This window comes from Mastacembelus armatus, chromosome 11 (genome assembly GCF_900324485.2).
Source record: "Mastacembelus armatus chromosome 11, fMasArm1.2, whole genome shotgun sequence".
Lineage (NCBI taxonomy): Eukaryota > Metazoa > Chordata > Actinopteri > Synbranchiformes > Mastacembelidae > Mastacembelus > Mastacembelus armatus.
Genome location: NC_046643.1, coordinates 17,863,818 through 17,887,943, shown reverse-complemented (window position 1 = coordinate 17,887,943; position 24,126 = coordinate 17,863,818). Strand labels below are relative to the sequence as shown.

At 43.7% G+C, this 24,126-nt stretch overlaps 1 protein-coding gene across 15 annotated transcripts in view; it reads left to right on the top strand.

Annotated features, from left to right (window-relative positions):
• Positions 1-24,126, top strand: part of pleca (plectin a) — an 83,588-nt gene that overhangs the window by 19,058 nt on the left and 40,404 nt on the right. For 2 of the 15 annotated variants that reach the window (XM_026299577.1, XM_026299573.1), the window contains exon 1: positions 5,183-5,243. The exons of 8 other annotated variants lie outside the window; for them this stretch is intronic. In XM_026299577.1, the coding sequence (XP_026155362.1) occupies positions 5,198-5,243 (46 nt within the window). In that variant the 5' untranslated portion in view covers positions 5,183-5,197. Of the gene's footprint in view, positions 1-5,182; positions 5,244-20,745; positions 20,856-22,911; positions 23,093-24,126 lie in introns of those variants that run through there. 5 more of the 15 variants (XM_026299578.2, XM_026299575.2, XM_026299566.2 and 2 more) reach the window with 4 other exon arrangements.

The following is a 24,126-nucleotide window of genomic DNA, read 5'->3' as shown; positions in this document are numbered from 1 at the left end:
CCAATTCTGTGCAGCAAAGTAAATGTACAGCAGGCACAAGGGAAATAACGTCCTATTTTTACATAAACCAGAAAAAACAAAGCTTAGTCCACTTACTCTACCAGCTTTTTCTGCAGTTTTCAACCACAAACCACGGTCCTCTGTATCTGCTGAGATGCATTTGAACACTCTTGTCTTGTATTTAACATTTTGGAAAACCTGCTTTTAAACAAACTCTCAAAAATGAAAAACTATAAATAGTGTGTACGTATTAACTTTGAGTTTTTTTATACAATTGTAAAACTTGTCTGTTAGCCAGCAACCTTTAAGATATATTTGACAACTGCATGACTGTCATTTAACGTATTTTAACTGTGACTACTAACTAACTCCTAACTTATCAGGTGATCAGGTGAGATCACTAAATTAACTGAGAATAAACATGGATGTGTTTCATCTTCGTGCATCTTGATCCACCTGCTTTACTGCTAAAAGGATGAAGAGGTTTTTAAATAACCTGAGATGATTTAACAATGTGATGTCAGTGTTTACTTTCCCACAGTGTTCATGAATACAGGTTTGCCTGGTGCGATGTTGACTGACAGCAGTAACGCTTCAGTAACTGAGGGCTTTCGAATCGGGCTGTGAGGATGTGGTCGCAGGGAGATTTCAGTCTCCAGGATACAACCAAATACAAACTGTCACTTTATCCCCCCTGAGTGCCCTGCACAGTCCAGCTATGAAAGGCTGTGAGTGGATATTAAAATAGACGTAATCATTCCAAATAGTGCTTTGCATGCCAACGTGCTGTAGCATTGGGTTCATGAGTTCTGCATCCCCACATGTCCGTTCGTTGAGGTGTTTGTGTATTGATTATTGAGTGCTGCCTCCACCCTGCCTAGAATACATGCTCCTGTTTTTAAGTCCTCATCTTCTGATCGTTCATCTCTCAGCCTATCAGGGTGCACAGAGATCCTGACCTCACACTGGTCCTGGGGCAGGGAACAATGGTGCAACACCGTGGTCCTGGCCTGCTGCAGTAAGGCAGACCTATGCCAGGTATGTCAGCAGGGGGCTAGCTGGCACATGCTCCTTTTTATTCAGCAGGGTGTCTGGGTTTGAGAAGCACTGCTGCCTTTTCCACATATCCATGTCCTGTTCTCCTGCCACTCTCACTTTTTAGTTCCACTATGAGCAGAGGATCTGATTTTTGCAGCTTAGGCTCACACAGCAGACACATTTCAACCAGTTTCCTCTGGTCCTAGATTTGGTCATTTTCATGTCTATATTTACTTAGGAACAGAGAAATTCCTGCATGGTGGTCAAGGTAAACACAAGGCCGCAAGGTTTTAATACTGTACAGATTATTTCCTGGTACCAGTCAATACTCAGCTAAGAATTTCAAAGTGTTTTATTGTTGTCTTCATGCACTTATCTGAAAGGTCATGGTTTATCTGTATCAGCGTCCCCCAGTGTGGTATTGTTGGTTAATGAACTCTCTAGTGTGTCTGTGTCGGTGCTAAATAACAGATTCAGTGATGGACTCACTAGATTTCAAATCCCTGTTCATTCAGGTTTTTCTACAGTGTGTTAGCTGTTGCATGAACCGTTGCATTTTCCTCTTTTAATGTGGGACAGAAACAGGGTGTGTCAGTAGTAAACAGGTTATTTTTAGTTGACTCCCTAACTGGTTTGTTGTCTGTTTGTGTATGTGTGTTCAGATGGGCTGCAACAACTGCACTTGAGGTTTGATATCACGCTAATGAATATAGACAGGAAGGGACGGCACCCACGGGTCCTCCCAGGCCCCCCCCCCCCCCCCCCCCCCCATGGTCTAAGTCATGCCTTGGATCACAACATATACTGGTCCAGCTCCAGCTTCTAGTGGCTGAGCTCCATGGTGAGAGGAACCACATCCCAGAGAGGGGCGTAGATGTGGTATCAGGTCTTCCACCTCTGACTGAGAGAGACATGAGACTTTGGCTGTGTTTTGACACCGTACTACAGAACAGCTGCATGGAAACAGAAACATCAGCTCTGCCGGCTATGCAGACAGGTGGCTTAGTCATTTAGCTGGGAAACTGAATTTTCCTCATCTTGTCAAACACTTCTATTGCATTTAGAACAATGGGATTTGTTATGTGGGTTAGGGAGACACATTTTTGGAGTCAATTTCAGGAATAAAATCAGCACAGAAAATGTAATTTGGCAGTGTCTAATAGAGTAATTAGGTAAGACAATAACACAAATCAAATATGCTCTGCACCTGTCCAGGGTGTACCCAAAGAGAGCTGGGACAGGCTCCAGCAGATCCCTGTGACCCTGGTTAAGCAATAAGTGGATGAATGGACTTATGCTGTGCTCTATCAAGATGTATCATGTGCTGTTGTGTCATTTCTGATTTAAAAATGTATCTTTAGTGAGGTGATGTTTCAGGTGTAGCCTGCCTGTTGGTGTGTAATGTCCTCCTGTCATCACCAGAGGCTCTGTTGCCTCAGTTTGAAGCCCTTTGCTTTGCTCTCTGCTGCAGTGCTGAGGCTGCTGGGCCTTTGGACTTCACTGACTTGATGGTACTTGTTGTTCTTGTTTGAGCTGATTATATATATCTATATGAGCATGATTTGCAGCACCAGGATAACGTGCATGGTGTGGAGGGTAGATACTTAGTTTATCATTGTTTTTTTATTAATTTGGTTGTTCATTTGTTCGTTCATCTTTCTGCCAGCACTGATTTCCAGCTCCATCTCACCACGTCACCTTGTCATTTTTACTCTACAGGTATGTTACACTTACTGATTGACCTAATTCCAGTTCCAGGGCTGTGGTAATGTGACCTGCTGCCTCTACTGGCTCTCATGGTTGGAGCTGCACCATCAATACTTGTATTAGTTTCACTCGTGTCTAAATGTTTGCAGTGAGAATGTGCTTCTCTAAACCTACAACTCTGTGATTTGGGAGAGACTTTATGTTTGTGATACAACACAGGTGTTGTATGTTGATATCTCGCTTTTTTTTTTTTTTTTCTTGCTTTGGCAGCTGAGTCGGGCTGAAGATGAAGGATCAGTGTGTGAGAGGGTGCAGGGTCAGAAACAAGCTGATAAATTCAACAGCATGCTGTGAGCAGAGAACATCAGGTTCTGTTAAGCAGGTGGTGAGTTTCTTTGTGCATGGGGACCAGAAGGGTTCACGTTTAAAGACGGATATCCTCATTTTGTCCCCATGATGTCGTCGTATGTTTTTAATTTACTCCACAAAGGAGGCTTCTTTAGTTTGAGGGCATTTCCAAAGCCTGCTGTCATGACTTGATGTGTGTTCTGGGTTTGTGAAATATTTTGGCTATTTATCTTCTGTAACAAAAAGCAGCTGTCTGAGCTATTCTCTTCTGATCGGTGGAACATTTCAGTGCTGAGAAGCTTCAAAACCTGTTTGTTGATTTGTAATAGACTTTTTAAATGCTTGGTTTTTAAGTCGTCACTTAATTAGGAGGAGGATGAACCTTGAGCATGAAATGACATCGAACCAATGGCCTTCACTTTCAAAACCAAAGTGAACTATATAAATACAGTACAGGGAAAACGTTTGCATCCTCTTACTTTGAAATGGCACAATAGGTTTTTTACAACTACATTCAGTAGTTAGTACAAATGTTCCTTTATCAGAAGTTAAAGTTCATTTTTGATCATTTTCTCAAAGGTCTCAGAGGCGAACTTTTTCACCATGATTTTCTTTTTTACCTACAACCTTTTTTTTGTTTTGTTTTTTTAAAGTTTTCTGACCTTCCTCTTTATGACCCCTATCTCGTCCTGGGCTGGAGGCTCTGTCTCCTTCCCTCTCAGTCCCTGAGGTGTAACACCACATTTGACCTAAAGCTAAAGAGACTGGTTTCATCTGTTGATCACTAGTAATTAGCATTTTATATTCTAGGTAACATCATTTGTGATTGAATGTCACAAATCGCTCTGTTACAGTTGCATCATTTGTTTGCACATGCTGCTTTAATTTACACACCACTGATATTTCTTCACGCTGGCAAATTCACCTGCCACTACAGAAAAACCATGTTTTTGGCAGGTGTGTGTGCTAATTTCCAACCCGAGCTCCTACACCCTCAAACTCTGCACACAGTTTGTTAAAAAGCCTTTGGAGTCTTGCTGACTTCAGACAGCAGTGTCAGCCAGTCACTGGAGACTTACTGCTGAGTCAAAGTCAACATAACCTTCACTGTCATCTTTTAAAATAATACTGCCCAGGCTCCATCAGTCCAAGTTACTACTCCAGGTTTACTGACAATAATTACTCAAGCACAAATGGAAATTGGGCTATTTTTAATTAGGGTATATATATATATATATATATATATATATATATCTAATAATCTTAGAATTGGACTGAGCGTACATCTGTCAGTAACTATCAAACCCTGGGGTGGAGAACTCATAACTCACAGCCCTGACACTAATTTCATTTGGGCTAATTTGTGGGAAATTAATTTTCTCGCTCAAATTTAATTATATAAGTGTTAAGTGTATTTTATGTGTAAATTCTTGCAGAATATGATTTATTATTTTAAATTAGCAGTAATATGCAGTTTCATAATTTAATTTCATTTAGATTGCCAAGCCTGGTTTCCTTGCTCTGTCACAGTCCACAGTCCCCTCTGCAGAACCACAAGGCTCCTGTGGTAGCAGTGTTTTATGGGGGGATATTGCTGAGTCACTGACACTGTGGTCCGGATGCAGAAGAAACCATCCACCCAGAGACTACTTGTCAGGTTTACCTTAACTGGACTTTAAATTTCACACACACTGTGTCGGCTGCTGGAATCCAGCTAAACGCATTGTTGTGATGTGACTGTTATTGGTTGGGCCACCTCCCTGTCAAACACCACGAGGATGAGCTGGGACGACATCAGGGAGGGGTGGGAGGTGGAGAAGAGGAGGAGGAGGAGGAGGAGGAGGAGGTGTGCTCCTTTCTTTCAGTCTCTCTGCTGACAGAGATTACATGTGTGAGCGGGCAAGGGAGAGAAAAAGGGAGTGAACAGAAATACAGAGCTGCCAACTCCTGTGGCAGCAACAGAGCAGAGAGGGAGAGAGGGATAGAACCAGCCTGCTGTTAGCAGAGAGACATTTCCATCCTTCAGCGTGGTGTTTCGTACAGATCTGACCTTGCAGAGCAGATTCAACTGTTTGGAGCCTTTGCAAGAGGGGAGACTGTAAACATGGATCCTGCAAGGTCTATCCAGCATGAGATCAGCTCTCTCAAAGGTACACCTCTTGACTTTTTTCCAGTTTTTGCTTCCTCAAACTTGCCATCATCATCATATGCTTCCAGGACCGCCTTGTTTTCCCACAATCCCTCTGTGGCAAGGACTTCCTGATCGTATGGATGCAGGCTGAAGAAGAAGTTGAGTTTTGAAGGTTTTAGGGCTGTTGGTTTAAATAGAGGGATTATAATCCTTTATTCTCCCTCGCTCCCTGTGTGTTTTTGTGAGAAATGAAGAGCTTTTGTCCCCCTTTGTGTCCGGGTGTGACCACAGGGGTCGGGGATAACGATTGTGCTGAGATGGTGCGTTCTTTGAGCGTGTGTATGGCTGCAGTGGGAGGCTGCTGCTGCATGCGGCACATTAAATGCGTCTGCGCCGGGAGATGCAGAGTCGAGCGGCTGCTGCATCGCCACGGTAACAGCAGCGATACAGCCAAGTGCTGCCCTGCCCCTCAGTCAGAGATGGGACTGTTGGTGCAGAAAGCCGGGGTGCAACTGCACGTGTGTGTGTGTGTGTGTGTGTGTGTGTGTGTGTGTCTGTGTGGTTTCTCTCTGGCTGCAGCATGGTGTCAGAGTTTACATGGCTGCTCCTCCCATCCTCCTCACTTACAGGTGTCTCACTACTTCGGTATCACAAAAATGAGAAATGCACTAACGCAGGTGTAAATATAGATGCTGCATTTCTATCTGTGGCTGCATGTCAAACCTCTTACTTTCTCAGCACAGACTGAAATACAGTAGCTAAACATCTGCATGATGCTAATTCTCTTCTCCACTGAGCTGTAACTGCACATAGATTCACTCAGTCAGACGTCACTTTCAGTAAGTGCTCAAGCTGCAAAGTCAAGTATCCTTTATGTACTTTATAGTACTTAATTAGTAAGACAAACTCTGAGTAAAATGCGGTATTTTAACTGGCGTCCACCCAACATATTGTGCATCCCTAAGGCTTCTTCAGTTATTCAAATGCCCGTCTCTTCCCATTTGTCTCTGTCACACACCCTGCAGCCGTTATAGCCTGCACACTTGGTGTTTCAGACTTAGTTTGTTATTCAGTTCTTTTATATTGATCTTTTAATCAATCTTCTCTGTCTTCATCTCACTAAGAAAAGGACCAAAGGAGACTGACATTTCTAAGGACAGAATGTCTCTAATTTGAGGAGTCAGAACCTACCCAGACTGGTGAAGCCGGCCCAGCCCAGCCCAAAGGAGAGCCTTTTTAAACGCTCTTCTGTGTGGAGCTGAGGTTTGTCTGGATATTTTGGCTTGGTAAAATGTGGTAACACTTTGGAAGAGTTTTCCAGGCGACAGAGGCATTTAAATGATCCTGGAGAGGGATCTAAAGGAGTCCAGCCCACTCGGACGGGCTGGGAATGTTTCCCCCGGGGCTCCGGACACAAAAGCTCTCTCGCTTCACTGAGCGTGTCCAATGGACTTAGTTAATATGTTGGAAGCTGCTGCTTACTCTGTTAAACTCAGTTCATTTGTAAGCACGTCGTCACCTCAAGACCATTGCTCCCATTGTCCACACTTGTCAACTATTTTCAGGCACTTGGTACAGAATCGGCTCTTTACCACAGGAGCCTGTTGATCTCCTGTATCTGTTCAGACATGCAGGGCCACTACTGATGGGTGGCATTAGTGGCCTGTCACTAAAGGGACTTATTCTTCTCTCTTTAACCTGTTTCTACCAGCCAGCTCTGGGTCTTGACCCAGATATTTTAAGCCCTTTTCAGGATCTGAACAAGCTTCCAGTAAAGATTGAGTGAAGCTGCATTTGCTCCGTATTTAGATGAGAATATTTCACCTGCATTGATGATAATAAAGTCGTCTTTTCTTTATTTTCCTCATTTCTTTCCTTTCCTTTTCCCCTCTCTGATTTTGCATTATTTAATCGGCACTTTTGATGCTCTCATTGAGGTCTGCATTGCTGAAGAGATTTCCAACCTCACCAGGACTAACTTGTTTAAATAAAGGTCAGGCTCTTAACCTGCTGCAGCCTTTGGATTCAGTGGAGCTCAACCATTAGTTGTGTCAGCAAAACCACCTTTCAACACTTGTGTGCGTTCAGCTTTTCTGTCTAGCCCTTATCACACAGCGCCCTGTTGTGAGTGAGGATTTCAGAAAGGTTACGTGCTGGTGAAAGAAATATGGGCTTGGGCTTTCAAGCAGAGCAGGTCCAAACCAGGGCTATCCGGTTAAAACGAGCTCAGGCCAGGGGTCAGTGTGTTTGACCCTGGGGCGGTTTAGTGTTACAGGACTACGTGGCAAAGATGCAAAGTAGCCTTCTGACATCTGGGATCTTCACCTCTTGGTATTTGCAGACACAATTCTGAGAGCTGCTTTAACGTTGTTTACTGCTTTAGATAGCAACAGAAAAACTGTGGCAACATCGTGTTTTTGATACTTTTAACATTTCCATGAAGGTGACGCCACTAATACACAGTTAGGGGGTAACTGAGCCCACTGATAGGAGTTTGTGCTGAGACTGAATGGAAAAGGTTATATTACGGTGATTTACAGTCCATTGATGCACAGTTTACTGGAGTGTTATGTCGTGTATATACAGGCAGCAGTTAACTGGGACAGGACAGGCCATTGTGTCCAACACAGACAGACAGGACCTGCTTTGTAATGACAGTGTTTGGATATTGGATGTGACAGCAGTACTGGGGAAACACATGCACTACATGCACACGTTTCAACAAAGCTCAGTTAGTTGGCTGATATTTGTCCAAAATGAAGATGTCATTTTATTGTATGAACCCTGGATGATTATGTGGTGAAAGTCTGTGCTTATGAGTCCTGGGTTTCCAGATGTGAGCGTAGCATCCAGGCTAAAACATCATCACTGACAAGATCATTATGTGGTTCCCTGGTGGCCTGTAAGTAAAAGAGGTAGATTGGATTATGTTGTCTGGAGATAAACTTGTATATTCCTGATTTGCTTTCATAATTCTCCCGTCATGCTCTGGTTGATGTCTGCAGGTCAGAGTCAAATGCAGCGTCAGATCCGCGTTTACTTTTTCCTCCACTGCTGCATTTTGTTCTTGCCAAGATTTTTCTGGCATAGACTCATCTATCAGGACGATGCAGGGGATGAATAAGCAGCTGAGCAGACGAGGCTGTGGTTTGAATGTATTACATATGTGTTAAATCTCGATGTTTACGTCTATACAGCTGTAATTCTTTCAGTGTCAAGTGGCTTTATTCGTTCAGTAAGTGCATGATGTCGATACGTGCATCCTGTCTGTATTTCATGCTCAGAGGTGTGGCCTCGTATGTCACTTTCCCAGTCTCAGCAGCTGCAGGATTCAGTAGCTCTCAGATGCTTCGGCTGTTACTTGAGCTGCAGGAGTTGGTGAACGGCTGCGTTTCAGATTCCTCACCTGTTCCTGTCCAGCCGGGATCTGATCCACTCCAGATGGGATACGGGAAGTCCTGTTGTGCAACATGTATACACCAAGCTCCACACAAAGGCAAACTATGAAAGCGGCTTTAATCAATAACTTTACATTAATAATGCATCACATGCAGAGTTGTAGTTACACGTTGTTCATAGTCACAAGCACAAAGAAAATAATGGCCAGGCTCTGCTCATTGTTGGTTTATTGTGGTTTTACAGGGTTCAGTTCATGATTCATATCAATTCTGTTGTGTTCAGCCTCAGCTCTTCGCTGCACCGTTCCTGCCCAGGATCGGACAAATTTAGTCAGACATTTAGCCAGAGAATCCAAAAACAGATTTACGTTTACAAGGTGATCAGGTTTTGCAGGTTTTAGTTAAAACAATGTTCCACTTTTTCCCCTTCAAACCACAAACAGAGATTTTGTGTTAATCTTTCTGATTAGTAGTAACTGTGGTACAATCACTAATGTAGGCCTGTACACCAGTTGTAGGTTATCAATTAATTTGCCAGTTATTTTCTGATTGATAAGTTAGAAAGTCACAGTTTTTTTAATCTGATGTCCTTAAATGTCCACAGCTCCAAACCACAGAATATTACATTTTCCTTAATATAAGGCAATAATTGACTAGTCACTGCAGCTCCACACAAAACTGCCAAACCAGGATTCAGTTTTCTAAAAACACTAGCTGATGCAGGGGCTCAGGGGTTAGTTACCGAACCCTTAAAACACCACAGCTCAACCAGAAGTCAAGTAAGATCAGGGCAGTCCTGACTCTTTAATTGAGATGATGTGATGTGTCTATTCAAGGTGTATTTCTCAGTCTAGGCTGTCTAGGTTTGTATATCTCAGCCGTCAGTGAGTCTGTCAGTCACACTGGTTGATAAGTCTGGTCACAGTCCCAGCTGAGTGGCCTCCAGACGTATCTGATGTGATTAAATAATCTCATTAACCTCTGGCTTCCTGTAATTCAGAAGGCAACTGCTGTCGTAATTTGACACATCCTCTCTAATCACCCACCTCCTTCACTAATCCTCCTCTCGGTGGGACATAATTACTCGCTCTGTGCCTTGTTTTGCCAAGCAAGGAGGAATCAGCCGAGGGATTGAAACCAGGTGACTCTTAGTAAGACAGGTTATAAAACACTGCCGCAACTGTCTCTGTTGGGGCTGTGCCTGCAGTGGCCAGAAGGTGGCACTGTTAGTGTGGATACTGCAGGCTGGAACTAACCAACAGAGTGGAAAGCTGCTGTTTCCCCTCACCACCACAACATTGTGCTTCATTTTGTCGTGAATCCTGTTTAGAATAGTCTTGTGGTCTATATGTTCATTTCTATCTTCTGCCATTTGAAGCAATTGTCCTGCTCTGTTCAATCCATTAACACCACTTTTCCACTACTCCAGCTTTTACAATTCCTTCTCTCCATTTTACTGGCACTTCAATTTTAAAGAGCATATTTTGAAATGAAGGTTGTTTCATGACATTCTGCTAACTGCTTTTTCCTTTCTCTTGTGTTTGCCTCCTAGGTAAGTGGCTGTTCCTACCTTCAAACTGTGGGTGGGTTTGAGCTGTGGCTCCCAGAGGACAGGGTGGGCCGCTGGTAGCTGGCACACAAAGGGTGAGCTCTTCCTGTATGAGCTGCAGAATCCGACTGACTGTTTGGTCCTTTTTTAGTCACTGATTAGTCCCTGATTGATCCTCATTGATTTTCTCCTTGTTGTACAGCAGTTTTTTTTTTTTCTTATATGACCTGCCCTTTAAATGAGCTCAGCTTCTTACCTGACCGAATGCTTCAGTCAAATAGTGCTGCTGTTCATGATGAGAGGCTGCAGGATGTTTCCCATCCCATGCCTGACATACTCTTTGTTGTGATGCAAAGCCATCTAAATCAGCTGGATCTGCAGCTGGAGCTTATGTCTCTGTGTCTGTCCTGTCTGTCTGTCTGTGTCTCTAGAGTCATGTGCTGCAGATTTTTCACAGTCTGATGTTCTGCCAAAAAACCAAAGATATTCAGTTTAAAATGATATGAAGTTATGAAGACTGATAAATTCCTTAATTTGCTCTCAATTTGTTGTTGATTCATTGTTAGTTGGCTCTTCCAGTGCTATTGACTTGTTGACCAGCTGCGATCCATCCAAAGATGTTGTAGTGTTTATTACATAACCTGCCTGAATCTGAAAGTACTTCTAGTTTCTTACACATAATTACATCTACTGTATTTTGCTTATGTAACTCCCAAGAGTTGGTTCCATTCAGGTCCAGTTCACACTCCTAAATATTTTTTCCCTCTTCCCTTGACATTTGTCAGTAGTTTTAGGTTAGACAGCCCCTCATCCTTCTGCCATTTCCAGAACTTGCCTGGCATGACACCAAGTTATAAAAGCTGCAGGGGCTGTTTGTCCGCCAACCTCTCCCAGCCGACGACAGCCAGCAAGGCGCCCTGCTGTAAAAAAAACAAAACATCAGCTTTTTCCTCATGACACTTCTACGTTGCCACTCTCATTCAGGCAGGTCACTGTTACTATCATGCCTTTTTCTCATGCTGGTGCAAAGTCTGGAGGAGGAGAGTGGGATGCACACAGGGGAATGACCAGGAGCTGGACAGAGGGGAGGTGGAGTGCTCAGTGAAAGGTTTTATTCCAAAGTGACCCCTTTCACACTGTCAGGGTGGGGTTTATGAGCGGAGCAAGCTGATATATAGGAGCCCACTAATGGGCCCCCACACATATCATGCTGACAAAGGGGCCTCCAGGAATGTCTTTCAGGGCTTTGCCAAAGTGCCTTTAAGTTTTGTCCTTAGTTATACTGGCCATTACCTTATATCCTCTGGGTGACATCCTCACAGTGACTGTTTCTCTTCTTCAGCTACTTAGCAGTCGGTTAGCATCTAAGAAGACAGTGTTCACAGTCTGGGAATGAGAGTTTTAAATGAGCCATGGCTGAGAAGAAACACTGGAGCTTACAGTGTGTGCTGCTGTCCAACATGTACAGGCACAGGGAGTCCAACTCAGTCGGTTAGAATCGGTTTAATCAGCCTAAATAAACCAGCGTACAGTAAACGCACTCAAATCGAAGCCGCTGCCGTATCTTAGTTTAATTTTAGATCGAAACACAAGAAGTGAACTTTTCACTCAGAGTACCAGAGTCCTTCACTCTGTACTTGAAATTGTGTAATCTAATCTTTTTGTTGTTGTTTTAGAATCTGTGCATTCCAGTGGCTGCCCAGTGTCAAAAAGTATGTTAAGGATTATCAAAATGTTTAGAGGAATTTCTTGCACCACTACTGTTGATCAGTATGTTCAGTATGTGGTAAACAATAAATGACTAAAATTACTTCTTCAGGGTTTGGAGTGATGAGGAAGTCTGGACAGGCGGTGTGTGTGTGTGCGTGTGTGTGTGTGTGTGAATATTAGAGATTCTTAAATGATTTTTAGTGGAACATTCCTTTAAATAGATAACTCCCGTTTTTTTTTTTGATGGTAAAAACCCGCCAGTTTGGATCCTCAGCTGGGGCTGTGTGGTGATGAACCACAGACTCTCACTTCCAGGAAGAGAGAGTCTGTTTTTTGGTGTTTCCAGTAGCAGCGTTATTGTCTCTGACCACTGTCCTGGCCTCGTACTGTATTTACTCATATTTTTATGGCGTGTCACGTTTCTATAGTTACAGGCATTCCTGGACCGCCACACCCCACCATGGGGTTTTGATGAGTCACTGCAGTGGCCAGTCACACACACACACACACACACACACACAGAAACTCTCATATTTCCTCCCTTTCAGTTGCTATGCTGTTGTTCCTCTTAATCACAAGATGCTCCTGTGATGTGATTTAGCAGACTGGTGACTCTGGCAGTGTGCAGTCATCCATTAGACGCTTTCCAAGTCGGCCATTTTAGATCAGTGATCTTTCAGACGAACCGACTTCTGCTACCTTTGCACTGAGCAGCATTTCCACTTTAAATGCTTTACTGTATTCTCTGGACACCCGCTGCTGCTTCATGCCACGATTTTCTCGTAAAGGCTCAGCACCTTTGCCAAACCATGGCCAAATCATCCTGGGAGTGTCCATTAATGGATCATAATATCAGCCATTCTAGCTGAATTGCCCTCTAGACAGCTCATGTTTGAATGCTTTCATGCTGAACATCTACAGCCTGGGGTTTGTGCTAAACAGCTAAAACCTTTGTCCAACTGGTCTGTGCTGCTTTGCTTTGTCACGTCGTGAAGATCAAACCCTCATGTTGCAGGCCTGGTCAGACATTTCACCAAACACAAACACCTCACATTTGTGTTTAGGCAGTGGGAGATGCTTTGCACCACTAGTGTTTGTCATTCTGCAGTGTTGTTCTCTTGTCTGCAACAGAACAACACTGCAAGCAATTCAGACTGAGTATCTGGCTCATGGACCATTAGTGGTTTTGAAGGCATGAACCCAGGAAGAACCATGGGTGGCCTCACTGGCCTGTTTGCGTCAGACCAGACTGAAGTCAAACAGTGATCCTACACATTTGACAGGGTTGTGTCCCAGGTCTGCTGTTTGTGAGTGAGTCATCTCCATATCAGACGCTGATAGTGGATCATCTGTAGCTGAGAGTGAGACCATGAGGACCTGAATAATAATAACAACGTTCCTATCTGTCGATAAATCATCGTAAAACAGGCGTTTGGCTTTTAGGTCTTTGTCACCTGTCTTGTTTGGAATCAGTAAACAATTTTAACATGAATTTCACATGAGGTGAACAGGTGAAGTACCAACATGCAAACACAGAGACAACAAATTAATCAATACTTGCTGTACGTGCATGGGACTCACTGCTTGATGGTTATTATTCTGATGGTTAACTACATCACTGCAGATAGTTTACGAGGCAGAATGGCTTTGGGTGTGTACTGAGAAACATACTGGGTGCAGGTTAAAATGTGATTCTTGCATAATAGTTGGGAGAATTTATCACCAGATGTGTGGGCATGTTTTTAAGCAATACTTTCCATCATTTTCCCCCCTGCTCTGTTTCCAAATGTCAAAATGCAGAGTTGCATTTAACAACTTGGACGACAACCACATAGTTTAAATAACTGGCTATAAAATAGACACTAGAAAGTGCTGAGCACCTCAACTGCCAGCAGAGTTGAATAGGTTTGTTATGAAGCCACCACCTTCACGCCGAGTTGCCGCCATTCTCTCGTCCTCTGCCACCACCACCATGGCAATGAGCTTTTATCGCTGCTTAAAGAGGAACATAATAAACAAGCTTTGGATCTCTGACCGGGAAGAGGTTGAGGACGCAGCCTGTGTTTCATGGTTACAGACATTCACATGGGGCAGGCGCTCAGAATAACCAGCCAGTCTTCATTTCAACAGGTTTCCATATAGTACATCAATTCCTATTTCGTTGGTAATGAATTTCAGACTCACTGGCATTTATTTATGTGTTTGGCATAGTGTGAAAAGAAGTACTATGTGTACTGTGTGTTATAAGAAAGGTCTTAGTTGGGAGCTGAAGCTGGCAGAGGTTTGGCCCAAGTAGAGGCTTTAGCATTTTTCTCCATCTGTGATTTGATGGTAGCATCCAAACAAAAGTCTGTTGTTGCCGCTGTTTTGTTTGATTTAGAGCCACAGGACAGGTAATCGAGAGCACATGGAGATAAGTCTGGAGCCAGTGAACCAACAAAACACCACTGAATTCTTGTCCTCTGATAGATCTGTTTCTTCTAAGATAGGCGAGTTTATCATCTGTGCCATATATCAAGCCTTTACCAACAGTTCAGCCATGTTCATGATTTGTGATTCTTTCTTCCAAATATCTCCACCTACTGCTTCAGTATATCATTTCTGATATTACTATGACAGGCTTTCAAATACCAGAGAACTGGCAGCACATCATTTGCCTGGTATAATCTGCTGCAGAGCCTCATCTGGATCAGAAACGATCTGCAGTGATTGTTTTGATATTGCCATGCCTCAGAAACAGGGCGTTATCTTGACCAGTGAAGTTCACAGTGTCAAAGGAGTTGTCAGTCAAATGCAAAACTAAAATGAGTTATGCAGAACATCCTATTGTGTTTGTACAACGTTGCATACTGTTAAAAGTTCAACTGTATGAACTGTTGGCTAATGCTGTTGAACCCTGGAGTCCTTACAAAGTTTATTCCCTCTTCTACACACTCCCACTCCCAGGGACCTGTTACAAAACATTTCTCCCAGAAGAAAAGGAATCTGTCCCACGTTCATTTTTTGACAAAGTGTGACAAATAAAGCAAAAGTGGTGTTCATTAAGGGGATTATAAAAAGATGGCAAGGACTGAGTTAGAAAAGCAGCTGCTGGAAACAGAACAGTGATGCCAGATGTTCACGCCCTAGTTGCAAAACTTGAAGCTTCTCAGTTATCCCATAAAATGTGTGTGTGGAGCTCTGGGATAATGTGATCTGCAGAGGGCACTGCAGCATGGGCTTTGTTTTGGTCTATCTGTCAGAGAACGGCACAGTTCTACCACCTTATTTAATGGAAAATCACTGTTCCTGCAAACATTTTCCAAACCTCCTGGTTGTATTTTTAGCTGTACTGGCCGCTGTGGTTATCCTGGACTCCATACTGCTTTCCAGTGTCAATCAGTCTCAGAGGAGGTTGAGTAACAGAGACCGAAACACAGACACAATTGTCTTCTCTTAAGGGAAAGAAATTACTTGATGGCTTTTCCATTTAGGGTTTGCGGACTTGGCTGGTTGGGGATGTGGGCTAAGACTGTTGAAGGAGACCAAAGATGATGGACTCTGTCAGAATATCTCTAATCATTAGAAAGGAATAGTGAGGCCGACAGCTTATTATAATGGTAGTTAACATACTGTTTATTTGGTACCTTTGCTTCCCACACAGCGACATGTTAAATGTAAACCAACACTTGCTCTGTTGTCTGTTGATAGTGGCTTATGTGTCGTCTGTGCCGCCTGTAAAATTAGGTTTGTTTTTCCCTTTTCGCTCATTGTCCCCTGAATGCAATTACATCAAGTCATATTTTCCACTTTCCCATATTAAAGAGGATAATAAAGCTCTATCTCTGTGGATGAACTTGATTTAAATGGTCAGAATGAAAATCTATTCAAATCATCATTTTTGTGCATGAGAGAGAAATTAGAGAGTAAACTTTCAGGAGGGCGTTATGAAATCTTGTCCTATATGTCTTCCAGATGGTTGGGCCATTGCCTACTAGTGTCTGAGTGCAGAATGATGTGAGGGTGACATTATATACAATATTTCAGGCAGTATATCATGTATATTTGACACTTCAATCTTTAAAATTAAAGATTTAATTGTCCTGTTTTTATTCTAAACACTGTTCATCAATGACTCAATATGGAGCTGCACTAAATGATTATTATTCATCTTAGTTCTAGTACCAAGGGCTGACCACATTTTGGTTGAATCTGGCTGATGAGCTGGTGTTGTGGCAGTAGCAGTAATGCCCATTAGCCACACAGAGCACAAGCCTCCCCTGCTCGGCTCCCTCTGATCCTTTTTATTTCTGTTTGCATCCTGTGCACACACCCTCCTGGACTCTCCTCCTTTCCTCCATCTCGCCTGTTGTCCACAATGTTTCTCTTTCGACTGAGCGCTGTGAAGGTAGGAGGGGTTGTGAGCATCGTTTCTCCATGCTGACTCATGATGACAATAGGGTAGATAAATTTTTTATCAGATTGAAGCGAAACTGATACAGAAGCAAAGACTTTTAAAAGGCCTTGTTGGTGTTATGTTACTGCATGCAAATACTGAATATTGATGTGTTAGTAGTGAGAAATATTAGAAGAAAACATATCTTTGGCCTCAGAGGACACTAAAGGAGTCAAAATGGTGGCTGGAATGGTAATGTCCTTAGCCGATCTGAGGGCAATCTATGAGCTGCTCTTCAGGGACGGTGTCATTGTGGCCAAGATGGACAAGCGTCCGCAGTCCATGCACCCTGACATTAAGGTCGTGAGCAACCTAAAGGTGATCTGCGCCATGGGCTCTCTCAAATCTAAAGGCTATGTCAGGGAGACGTTTGCTTGGAAACATGCCTATTACTATCTTACCAATGAGGGAATTGCATACCTGCGTAACTACCTGCATCTGCCACCTGAGATCATGCCTGCACCTCTTCAACCTGTTCGTTGCCCTGCATCCTCTGCTCGAGTCCAGACAGCGAAAAAGCCTTTGTCGCACGTCTCAAAGTCTAAGCCTCGAAGAGAAAACCAGGAGGCCAAGATGGATAAGCACATTTACGGCCATAAGGGAGTTGGAGAAGAGAGAGAACCATATGGAAGTCTAAAGAACAGAGGCACTGAGGTGCGTAACGCAGCAGTTGGTCAGGCTGTGGCTCAAAACTTGACCATCGTCAAGAGAGGCAAAGATTTCTGTAGAAGAGATGAACATGGGGCCAAGAAAGGTCTTAGAGGTTTTTGTCTTCCAGCTGAGGATAGAATCACCAGATGTCCTGTCTCAGTGAAGGAGACCAAACCACCAAGTTCTTTAGTCCTTAATTTACCCTCCATTGTACCAAAGATCCCCAATGAAATGTCAACAGTTCAGATAGCTTCTTGTTCCCCAGAGAAGGAAGAACAGCAAAAACGTATTAAGTCTGGATGTGTGGAGACACAGGAGCCTTTGATTAAGGAGGTTGCAGAAGATTTTATCCCAGATACGATGAGAGGAACAACACTGAGTCCATCTGTGGAAGGACATGGAGAGATAGTACATGAGGTTGAACTGGGTGAACACGCAGTGGTGGACCAGGAAACAGTCCCTTTGTTGGCAGAGTTTACTGAAAAAGAACAACAAGGTGTTCTTGAGGAGCCTGATGTGGTCAAGAAAGATACGGTTGAGAAGATGTTATATGATGTTGAGATGATGAAACAAAATGTGACCAAATCAAAGACCCCAAAGTCTGATCCCAAATCATCAACCCCCCCTTTAACAGCTACTGATTATTTTAGAGACCTGGCAGAGGAAACAGTGGTGGAGTCAGAAACTACTGATGTTGGGGACACCCAGACTGTAATAGAGACGACCATTCCCACAAAGGTCATCTCTCACCTCCATGTTGGCCCTGACACTTTGTCTGGTAGAGGATTTGAGGCGGGCTGTCTCATCCCTGTAGACCTTTCAGAGGGCCCATTTACTGCCCTGAAGACCTCTTTGCAACAGGGAGACTTTGGCTTCCTTACAGATGACCTTAAGGGGGAACAGGATGTTCAGAGGACCTGGTTTGACGTCTTGGAAGGTTTGAGCTTAGTTCTTCCTCCTCCTCCATTTCCTCCTCTAATCCTTATGCCTGCAGTAGAGTCTATCTGGGCGTTGCTATGGGCACTGCATGTGATAGGGAGGGAGAGTAGTAGATAATTTAATCTTCTGATGATAAAAGAAATGGTCTTGTCATTGTTCTAACAGCGAAAAAATAAGCAGACTGCCAATTAGGCGTCTTTTTACTGGATGCATGATGAGTAGTGCCAACCTGTGGCTTGCTTTTATTTAGAAATTCTAATATAATGTTTGTATTTTTAATCAGAAATATGTATTTATATTTAGTGATAGTATTAGTAGGCATGTTAAGTAGTGTTACAGTGTCCAAGCAAGTCCAAAACAAATAAGTTCATTGAACAGGTCTTGTTTCGCAATGCTGGTCACTGAACCAGTGAGTCTGAGCTAAGCTTCTTAATTAGTCCACTCCACCTTTGCCCTGCATGTGCTGCAGCCTGTGATGCCTTAAATCTGCTGTTTTATCTACATGGCAAATGTTTATAAGGCAGATACTTTGGGTAAAATCAAACAGCTGTGACATGCAAGTTAATTTCTGAAGCTCTAACGGATCATCCCTGCTGATATATGTCTGTGCAAGTACCAACGTCAACCGTCATCCTGGAGATTTATTTGTAGCCTCCTCTCACATATTGTAAGAACACACATCTGGTGTGTCCAGCCCCTTGTAGATCAACTCTAATTACATAAAGTCATATTTTCCACTTTCCATTTAGTATAGTCCTTATATATGAACATTTTGTTAGTGCATGGATAACTGGTGGAGGAAATTCTGCCACCTGCTGGGAAGTGAAAAAGTAGGAAAAGTTCTTTAGTTTAATTATTTGCACTAAGATACTCTATGTGACCGTCACCCACTCAGTCATTTTCTCATCATCTTGCAGAAAATACAGCGTTTTCCAAAGTTTCCATCTAAATATTTATTAGACTTACGCTAAATGAAAGTCAGTGTTTCTACATAAGCCACATGTTAAAAGTGTCAGACGTACTTTAAAACACAGCTTTCCTGAGAAACCTCCATTGTCAGGGCTAATATGTGACTAAGCAGAGACTGGGAAATGTGAATCCAATTAAACCACACTCAGCTTTTCCTCCACAAGAAAGGCGAAGCAGCAGAGCAGTCCACATGAGACCATGTGGCAGTTGCCACCTTCCATCTGCCCTTCAGTGCTTTAGCCCAGCCTGCAAAGAACATAAACTCCAACATTTAAAAAGGCCTTACTGTACCATACTTGAATGGAATATCCCCAGCAGCACACAGAGCTGCCGCCCTCCTGCCTCATAGTTTACTGCTACAGTTGGTATTTATTGCATGAAACAGTGACAAAGAAAAATTGAGAAACAACTTGGGCTACGATGGAAAAGAATTATACCAGAGACTTCATGGAGGCTTTGATTCAACACGGCCAAGGTAGGAAGTCTTCACTGTTGGAACAGTTCTGTCTTCTTACCATAAGGTGTCAGCACAGAAATGCTTTATGGTGGGTCTCTGCTCGTGCAGAGGACCACAGAGGCTGAAGCAGGTATGGGTGTGTCTCTCACTTCCAGTCCATCAGATAACAGTCCAGGACCGAGCTGTGTGTCTGTTATTGATCTGCAACACATTATCTTAGGTGTTTTTAAACAGAATTTAATAATCGGCGTCTGGTTTATTCTAATCCCAGATATACAGCAAGTGTTAGTTCAGACAATAAGACTGAAGCAAATTATAGTTTAGAGCTTTGCACAGGAGGCCGTGCCTTAGACACCACCCATGCTGCCTGGAAGTGTCTGGATCATGTTCCCTGGTGTCAAAACCAGAGGGGTGTGGGCAGTCAGAGAGGCTGTGAGTGGCTGCTTCACGGCTCCAAGCATCACAGTGAAAGACCACAGCCTGGGTGGGCTCCGAAATAATGTACTTAAGATACAAATACTGCACGTTCCCTTGAATACACGCAGTATTTTAGTTTTGCTTTGGTGTTTTCATTTGTCTTAAGGGTTCCAGCTAATGGTTTTGTTCTTTGACTACTTTTATGATGTGGATATAGTGAATATACTGTCAGAAATAGTGACACCCAGAGCCTAAGGTGGCATTTTATACCATACACACTAAACTATCAAATTCTAATATTTGAGAAACTAAAACAAATTATTTGCTGTTTCTGTTTGGTGATCAACAATAAAATACATTCAAATAGTTTTTCAGGACTATTAATCTTTAGTGTTGCTAACTAAAAGCTGTTAGGTAGTACTAGGAATAGTACTTAATACTTGTGAATCGCAGTTCAACACAGCTAAAACAATAAGTGTAATGGTCAAAATTGGCTTTTTCCAAACTACCAGTGGGGCCATATGTCCGATAAAAGTATGTTTTGAGATTAGGAAGGTGTTCATCTCTTACTCTTTTAGCCTTAAAATCGAAGCCCGAGCTGCAGACTTCATGCACTTTCACAGTTTGATCTATATCCTGTGGGTGTGGGGTCATTGTCCTCCAGTTTTTTTTTTGTCTTTCACAGAGAAACCTTTGTTAACAGTAGCTTATTGGCTAAAGTCATGTTTTCCGCTCTTTGTCTGAATCCTGTTAAAAAAATGTGAATGTGTCCCTGGGAGTTTCTGCAACCCTGCACATGGATTCGATCCAGTAGCGCTCGTCAAAAACCACCGCGCATGAGATGCTGTTTCCACTGAGGAAAGACACAAATTCAACTCGCAAAGCTCTCTAGTTTTTACTTCCCAGTCGTGCCTCCGGTTCTCCTTTTTTTTTTTTTTCTTTCTTTTTTTTTTAGCCTTTTCAGCACGCCCCCCTGGTTTTAATCAGAACACAATGTCGTGAGGTCAGCTTTGACTCCTTGGCAGTTCAGTATTTTCTCAAAAAGTTGTGAAGACGCTGAGCGAAGATGGACTTATGCTGTTGTTTCTGTTCGGGACCGCCACACGGTAGGTTTGATTTTTTTATTTTTAATTGATTTTCGACTCTGTGCACTTGGGGATGCTAAAATAGAAATACACTATGTAGATTTTAAATTCTTTCATTTGGCATGCCTTCTGTGGATACTGCCACTCCCAGACACCGGTATTTCTTTGGAAGATTGTAGATGAAAATCAACATCCCTCACATTCCTCACATTTATTTTTATTTTTACCTCAGACCTGCCTGAGCTGTTTGGGTGTTTGGGAAATCTTTGTCATTATTGATGAAGCTCAGAAGAACTTTTTATATAACGCACTGTGCAGCCATGTGAAGCTCAGTTATATTGCCAGCATGTGAGTGTGCAGAGTGTGTATCGCAGTATGGGAATCATTGAGCAAACACATACCATGTGGGGGGAGTGGGAGTGGGCTGACTCCTCCCATGAAGGAGTGGTGGAAAGAATTTCTTCCAGACGGGGTTTTACTCCCCTTTCTCAACCTTCGCTGTGACTAACTGCCAAATTGAGCTGCCAGTTTCTAAGACTTTGGGGATTTGGTTGATATTTTCAAAACTTGGATTGTGACCTGCCAGTTTTAGAGCAATGTCACTCAGTTACAATGATCCTCTCTTCTGTGTTGAAAATGTACGTTTGCTGCTGATTTACTGCTCTGTTGACTTATTCATCCGTCTTTGTCACCACATACCCCGGTGTTTTCTGTCAGTTCAGGGCCTGCACATCAGAGGAGCTTTCTGAGTTCTCCTCTGTATAGAAATAAACACTCGGCTCAGGCCAAGGACGGCTGGACGTCTGGGCTGTAATGTCTATTTCTGCTGGGTTTATGGAGCCAGCTCGGTGCTGTCAATGAGTGATCATCACACTGCTCTTGGTGTTGGGTTTCTGCACAGCTCTAAGGGGGAAAGTGACACTGTTTCCACAGCACGCCAACTAATGCTCCCTGTGAGATGTCCTGACAACAGAAATGCTGCCAGTGATGCGGCTTTGCCTGCGGCAGGAGGCTTTTTAAGTCTCAGCCCTGATACAAGTAGATATTATGTGTGTAGTGTTTGCAGCTACACAAAGATCACTGCAGTGTCAAAGCTCAAAACACAAGGCTGAGACTCAGGTGACGGCACGGCGGTTATGGCTGATTGACAGACTGAAAACGTCTAAAACAGTGTTGACTTGGATCAGTTTGAGGACAAATTTCCCCCGAGGCATCAGACGGTTTTAAATACAGGGACTGTCCAGAGGAGGAATGAAAAGCACTTTGTGATTTAAGGGTTAAAAAAAGAGCTCTAGGTCTTTTGGAGATGTCAGTGGTAAAACAGTATCCAGTTAAATGCGTCTGTGGGAAGCTTATGGCGCTGGTGGTGCTGTCCAAACATAAGGAAGCAATTATGTTATATAATGAGAATGAACTGATAGCGAGTGGGTTATTCAATGAGAGGAAAAATAAAGCGAGGAGGAAACGGTCGGTCCTGGGTTTGACTCATAAACCATGATGGAAAATAACAGTAAAGGGGCTTTAGGGGGCAAGAGAAAACCCTGTCTCGGATGAGTTGGAAAGTTTGACACCGGCTCAATGTGGAGCTCACTCACAGTCAAGACTGTCCTGAGTGTGTGTGTGTGTGTGTGTGTGTGTGTGTTTCACACAAATCAGCCTCATATATTATTAACTCCTGCAGATAAGCTGCAGTGAGGGAGGAGGGCAAAGCCAGGAGGCACCTGAGCCTCGGAGGAGAATAAAACTTGTCTCTGACCACACCAGGGCTGCACAGCTGCCTGTGCTGGGGGACTTCATATGTATTTTAAAAAGACAACTTGCAACTTGAAGCAGCAGCGTGGCCAGGAAAGAGAAAGGGATTGTTCGAGTAAAGCACAGGGGGAGGGAGGGAGCTGGGCCACTTGTGCCAGAGGACTGAGTCACACCGGGAAGAGGAGAGGGAGGAGTGCTCTTTCGCTCTTCTCTCGCTTCTAAAAGTCGCGGACAACTTGGCTGCAGCGCTTCTTTTAAAGTCCGGGATGACACCACACCCCTAGACGGCCCCCGTCCTCCTCTCCACTTCCCGTCACCTTTAACCCCCCACCCCACCCCTGCTGCTCCCTCGCCCTCCCACCTGCCTTCAGACCAGGGGACTCTCCACTTTTCACCAGGCCCGATGCCGGCAAGCCCCCCTGGAAATGTGTTCCCGGCCCTGGTGGTTGTGGGACACATAGTTACCTTGATCGTTGTCTGGCAGTGGAGAGTGCGCAAGAAGCAAGGTAAGGACTCTGGAAAAGTCCCGGCTCCGAGACTGCTCGGTCCCGCTTTAACGCGAAGCTTTTTCTGTGCAGATAGTTTCTTGCTGGACGTCCTCGGCGTCCTCTCTGCTCGCTCTCGTCCTGTGCGTTTTTGTGACGCACGCTCCTCTCTCTTCCTCACTCCCCCCTCGTTTTCCCTCACACGTCTCGGTTTCGTGTGGTGTGGAGTTAACCCTGTAAATGCTGGCTGTTACTGAACTGCAGGACTGGGGGGACTGGTTATGTGCTCACAGCTTCGATCTCTGCTGCAGGTTTTCCAGCTGTATCATTTCATCCAGGTTCTGTCTTTGTTGAGATCTGACTGGACTTAAATGGCTCTTAAAGTCCACTTAATGGGAGTTTAAGGTCCTGGCTATTCAGAGAACCTTACCTTAAGCTGCAGTCACTTTGTGTCATTAAAAGGTTTGTTTATCCGGTTTGTTGGAATGTGTTGAGTGCGGCAAGTTAAGCGTATCCTCTTCCAATACCAAGGTAAAACAAAATGAAGGTTACCTCCAGGCAGCTGCAGCTCCAGGTCACCAGACACACCTGTCAGGCCTCTTTGTTGACAAAGCTCATCACAGTGTGGCGGCTGTCAAACGCACCTCTGCAGGCGACACACCCTGAGGCTGTCTGCCTGACAGCCACCACGAAGGACAAGTGTTTGTATCTGCCTCTGAAAGTATGACGAGGAACCAGTTTGTGTGGAAGAAGGTGTAAAATGTTTGAAATAGTACACACACACACACACACACACACACCTTCCTGAAATGGTTTGAAGCCAGTTCCTGTATTTTGCCACGTCAGTCCCAGTGGACCTCTGGAATAATAAACTGCACAGTCCCTTTCAAAGGAAGTCGGGGAGGACACACCTTGAGTAGATAAGAGACGTTTTGACAACAGTGGCCCAGCCTGCGTTTATTAAGTCAGGATGAGTAACCTCCATGGCACAGAGGAGTCATCAGAAGAAGAAAGCGACACAAACACTGTTTGCAGAGAGAAGAACGCTCATTGCA